This window comes from Muntiacus reevesi, chromosome 13 (genome assembly GCF_963930625.1).
Source record: "Muntiacus reevesi chromosome 13, mMunRee1.1, whole genome shotgun sequence".
Lineage (NCBI taxonomy): Eukaryota > Metazoa > Chordata > Mammalia > Artiodactyla > Cervidae > Muntiacus > Muntiacus reevesi.
Window position 1 is genome coordinate 4890523 of NC_089261.1, and position 6000 is coordinate 4896522.

Here is a 6000-nt window from a genome sequence, read left to right on the forward strand (position 1 = left end):
TGAAATGTCCATTAAGAGGGAAGTGCTGTAAACTATGCTGCACCCGTATCACAGAATACTAAATACCCATTAACAGAACATCAACTTGACATGGGAAGTTGCTCTTCTTTAAGTATTTCAGTAGATAAACTCCTTACTATTGCCCTGTAGACTTCTAAAACTTTATAAACACACTACTTTGCCCCATGTGGTTTGTGGAATCAGTCTAAACACAATTACAAAAAAATAAATACAATTACAAATCTGTTTTATAGAAACATGACAGGCGTGAACAAAAAAATAAGAATGACCTTTTTCAAAATCTTTATACCAATTCTTTCAAATGCTAGGATTTATCAATATACTTATAACTCCTTACATTTGCCAGATTATCAATCTATGAATATTTCAGAGAAATTTATGTATCTTCTGCAACTAAATTACAGAAGCATTAGCTAAAGAAAAGAAATTTAGAACACAAATGAAATCAGGAAAGCTTCCTACTATCTCTCATAATAAAACCATTCTAAACATTATATGAAGAAACAAATAGGCACATAATAGATCTAGGTCTGGACATATAACCAACATGATGCTGGATGTAGTAATCCGCACCATGAGACAACATCTTTGTAGTTACCAGATAGTCCATTTAAGGAAAAAGAGGCTTAAGAATATTAGCATAAGTTTATGTCTTAACTATGTTCATTAAGTCAACAACTTATAACAAAGCTATGAGTTCTTTTGTGGATTTCCAGGTGGCTTAGTGGTAAAGAATCCACCTGCCAAGCAGGAGACGTGGATTTGATCCCCGGGCCAGGAAGATCCCCTGGAGGAGGAAACAGCAACCCACTCCAGTATTCTTGCCTGGAAAAAAATCACATAGACAAAGGAGCCTGGTGGGCTACAGTCCAGGCGGTCGCAGTCAGATGTAACAGCATGTGCATACGTGCACAAACACACACACACACACAGTATTTCACCCTTAACAAAACAGCTTTAATTTAACCAAACTTCACAATTTTCTTGTGATTTTTCATTTGTTTTATGCCTCACTATTTTAGAGTCATCCTAACTGCAAAGCTCAGGTACCATGTCCCTAAGCAATTGCTTCCAAATTTTACAACTCAAGAAAAAATACATTGGGGAATTTCTTGGTGATCCAGTGATTAGGATTCTGTGCTTTCACTGCAGGGGTCCGGTTCAATCCCTGGTAAGGAAACTAAGATCCCAAAAGTTGCACAGAGTGGGGTGGGTGAGTGGGGGGGACTGTAATTATAAAATTACATTTTATGTGGCAACGGTACACATATAGTAGCATAACAAAAGTTTCCCAAATCAATAATTATTTTTACCATTTTCTATGTGCTGTTTTTTTTAGAAATCATCACATTGATTTCATTATGTTGCCACCTGCCATTTATAAAACACAGCCCTAAATCATTACACAGAATGTGCCAAACTCCCTGACCCCATCACTTTCCACCACCACTCCAACATAACAAAATGGGTGAAATCTAGCAAATCTACTCTAAGGGCAAGTGAAATGAAGTGAAGGTCGCTCAGTCATGTCCGACTCTTTTCGACCCCATGGACTATACAGTCTGTGGAATTCTCCAGGCCGGAATACTGGAGTGGGTAGCCTTTCCTTTCTCCAGGGGATCTTCCCAACCCAGAGATCGAAACCAGGTCTCCCGCATTGCAGGCAGATTTTTTACCAGCTGAGCCACAAGGGAAGTCCGGAATACTGGAGTGTGTAGCCTGCAAACCTTGGCACAAATTTAAGACATCTCGGATTCCTCTGAGGTTTCTTGAAACACTGACTATTCCTACTGGCAGACTGGATTCAAGGGCTGCTAAAAGGTTTCTCAGCAATAGTACAGAACAGAAACCTTTTCTGTTGCTTTATCAGTGATATTACAAAATTCTGCACTTGACAGCAGATATCAGACTTACCACTGTTCCACAAGTCAACTCTTCCAGGAAAACAGGATTCTAATACAATAGGGCTCCATCATCATCCACTGACATTTTTAGACTGCTTTTCATACACACCATTCCATTTCATCCTCACAGACACACTGAAATACAGAGAGAAGTTGCTCTTCTTCCTTTTACTAACGAGGGACCTGAAGCTCAGAAGGCTCCTGTGGTTTGCCAGAAACAACACAGCTAATGAGAAGCACAACACGGACATGAACTCAGGACTTACTAGTCAACCCCTGTCATGCTACAACGGTTTTCACTTTAAATGTCTGATATGAACTTGAAAGGTATGTTAAGGTTCTAGATGCAAAAGTGAAGATAAAAGCACAAAATTAAAATGAAAAATAACAATGTCAGCAATTCTGGTAGCTTCTAAAATTGGGAATCCTAGTTCAATCGGGTATGGATTTGATCTCACTAATTATAAAACTACATATAAATTCAGCATAGACAATTACAGAACTGGGTGGTCTGTAAGAAACAACTGACCACAGAAATTACACAAACTTGCACCAAACCATTCTTAATCTTGTGGCTTCACACTCAATTATGAAGTTCCCTATGAGAAATCCGTTTTTATTTCAACACTAAGTGAATTACAACAGCATAAGCATGTTGTTTCTGCATAACACTTGCAACATGCATGCAATTTCCAGAGCACTTTTGGACAATGTCTATAATCCATAAGTCAAAAGCAGAATCCAAAACAGAAGGTTCATCTACCTATATGAGATTAATACTAAATAACAATTACAAATTAATAAAGATTTGCAAAATCAGGCTGGAGAAACTACTTTAGGTCAATAATTACAAACCTTTTAATTTTACAGATAAGAAAATGGAGGTCTAGAGAAGTCATTCCCAGCAGCAGTCAATTAACAACACAATCTAAAAAATAAAAAACCAAGGCACATTTAAGACCCCAAAACTAGGGACAGGATAGTGTCCAATGACAGTCTTTAGAAAACAGAATCTCTTAGGCAAACCACAAGGACTAAAAATCTGACTCTAACTCAATGCAAATTATCAAATAGTTTCTAATAACAAACGCTGTTATCAACCACCAAAACGGTTCTTTCTCCCACCTCAATACTATCCATTTACTCAACAAATACCTGAGGGCATAGTATATGCTGAGAACTGCGCTAACTACTCCAGATACCAAAGAACAAAACACACGAGGCCTCGGGCTCTTGTAGTGGACAGGCAGGTGCACTCCTCTAACAGCGCTACACCAGGACTTCACAGGATGTTGACCAAACTCCTTCACTGCTCTCTACAGCTGTGCTCTCTTCCAACTCTTCCAAACTTCTAAAAAACCTTACCACACCCCCTCTGAAATATGAATACTTCCTTTGGTAACTCAGCACTCCACTTTACCACAGAAAGAGTTAACCAGACTTTAGAAATGACTTTGCCGCTCCTCATGGCCTTAGGCATATTTCAAGAACTTTTCACAATCCACAGTAAACCTTCCTGGTTCATAAGCCTAGTCTCAAATGACTGCTAATTCACCTGCCCTACCCCCACTTTACTATAAACCTGAATCAGACAGTCTAGGGGCAACAGTGATGTTGGAAAGCAGCTTCAGTGGAGCTCTTTGTGGCCCACAAGCAGACTTTCTGCCTCTCCCTCTCTGCTTCTGTTCTCTGGATTGCTCATTATATCTCCGGATATACCTCTAATTTTATGAAGCGTGTTCCTGAAGATGTGCACAAATAATTTTTGGCAATAGATCTGTTTCCTGTACATAAATCCACTGTATTTTAAGAGATGCTCAGGCTCCCCTCTTTTCCATACCTCTCAAATTGTATAAACAATTAAAAACACTCTCAGGAGTTGTAATTACTGGAAATCCTTTGGAATACCAGAGGTGACTTCAAGCAGACATTCACAAACCTGGCTGACTAGAATCATTCAGGGAGCTTTGTAAGTCCCAACCCTCAGAGATTTTCATTCACCAGGTCCCGCGTGAGGCCCGGAAAAAGCATTTCAGGCAGCCCATACTATTTCTGACAACTGGTTATTTAATCAGTTAACCATCGAACTAAAAAACCTAGTTTACAAACTGGGAAAACTTGGGTTCTCCTATGGCTTGCTATTAACTAACTACAAGTGGGGCCGCAGAAGCACACCGGTCACGTGAACAGCTCTGAGCCACCTGAAAATAAGGGAGGTAATTAGAGCTGAAAGAAGCCTTCATACGGAGCCAATCTACAATTCTAGAACCCTCCAAATTTAGCTAAATATCACAAACTGTACTGGGTTTACTCCAAACAGTGTCCCTCTCTAAGCTCTTCTTCCCACCCAAGTCACAAGCCTCAGAAGGGAAGACTGCTTGACACCAACACAGGTTGGTATACCTCACTTGGTCTCCGAACAAAAAAAACACGCATCTTGTCTCTTGCCCTACTGAAACAGCCTTGGATGTCAAAGGGGGAGGTCCCCAACACCTCTACACATAAAAACCCCAACTATTTTATACTAAAAACTAAAAATAAAAATCATCCCGCATAATTCAACACAGGCCTTGATGGCACCGTCGCCCACATTGAGAAACGAAGGTGAAGCTCAACTGGAAGAGCAAGCCCACTTTTTTTCCCCTCGCTGTGGGAAAAAAAAAAAAAAAGCAGACACTGTCATACAACAAAGTCTATGTCAAGATACGGGTAAGAATTTAGGCCTCAGTCTGGAGACAACACCTGGATATCGTTATCCGCCACAGTAGCTCCTGTGCAAAGCTCACAGGTAAGGTTATCATACCCCAGAGGAGTTTTAAATATTAAAATGGCCATAAAATTTACCCTTACTATTTTGAGGCAAGTTTTCCAGCCCAAAGTACAACCAACAATACTATCTTAGGGGTCCTAAGCGGCAGGATGTTTCACCTGAGAAATCACTCTAACCTTTCGTGAGGCAGTCTGACCAGCGCCGAGTTCTCTCGAGCACCTCCGAACCATCCTTCCCACCCCGGACTACCAGGTCAGGAGGATGCCCTGCTCCCCAGGCGGGCGGCCACTCCTCCTTCCCTCAAGTCCGGGCCCGTGCTGCTCGCCCCGGGGGCTCCGTGGCCCCCGACCTCAGGCCTGCCGCCAGAGGACGCCCACAGACCCAGTCGGGGTGAGGGGCGCACGCTCACCTCCTGGAAGTCCGCGGACATCTCCCCGACGCTACCGGGTAGCGCCTCACACCCCGCGTCCCCATGGGCCCTTCCCCACCGGGTCCGGAAAGGCCGCCCCGGCCGGACCCCGCCTCCCCCGCGCCGAGGGTCCAGGCCGAGCCCCGCCGCGGCGCTCCCGCTCCCGCTCCCCGTGCCTCCCTCTGGCGGCCGTGGCCGCCGTCCGGGCCACCCTCCTCCGGCCACGCACGCCGTCCCCAGCCCCCCGCGGGTCGCCGCCTCCTCAGAGGGTGACAGCCGCGGCGCCGGGGCCGAGAACGGCCCCTCCTTCAGCTCCTCCTCACCCCCGGAGCAGACGGGGGGGTGGGGGGTGGGCTTCCTTACCAGGCTGCAGAACATGGCGAGGCCCGTCACGGCACGGCCTCCGCCACCCCTCGAGGCGCCCAGCCAGGGCAGGCGGGGGGCAGCGCCTGGGCCGCTGGAGTGTCTCGACCGGCTGCGCCTCCGCCACCGCCTTCTCACAACCACAACAACATGGCGGCACCAGCCACACAGAGCGCGCTCGCGACGCCGAGCCGGGCTGCGAGCGGGGGCGCGCGCGCACGCTCCGGCCCTCTGCCGGCGGTCGGAGCAAGAGGCGTGGTCTGGAGCGGTAGACACGCCCCGGTGGTGGGCGGGGCTGCAGATCAGCTGAACGCCCGCGGCGGGCGAGGGGTTAGCTGGGACGCTCCAGCTGAAAAAAGAGAGAAACAGGATCTGGGAATGGGCGAGGAAGTCAACCTTGGGCGAGGCATCTTTTCCTAGCTCTACAGCCGGGGCAAGACAATGCTCGAACAATGGTAGTATCTTTCACCTGTAATTGTGCTAAGAATAAAACTAATTTAATGTAATGCAAGTAAATATAGCGTGCTCAAGGT

The 6000-nt window shown here is 45.5% G+C and overlaps 1 protein-coding gene across 9 annotated transcripts in view; it reads right to left on the minus strand.

Moving 5' to 3' along the window:
* Positions 1-5628, minus strand: part of MTMR3 (myotubularin related protein 3) — a 125979-nt gene extending 120351 nt beyond the window's left edge. For 4 of the 9 annotated variants that reach the window (XM_065903738.1, XM_065903737.1, XM_065903736.1 and 1 more), the window contains exon 1: positions 5468-5628. In XM_065903738.1, coding sequence (XP_065759810.1) covers positions 5468-5482 — 15 coding nt within the window. In that variant the 5' untranslated portion in view covers positions 5483-5628. Of the gene's footprint in view, positions 1-1935; positions 2061-5467 lie in introns of all 9 variants that reach the window. The other 5 variants (XM_065903740.1, XM_065903735.1, XM_065903739.1 and 2 more) reach the window with 3 other exon arrangements.
* Between the last annotated feature and the right edge of the window lie 372 nt (positions 5629-6000).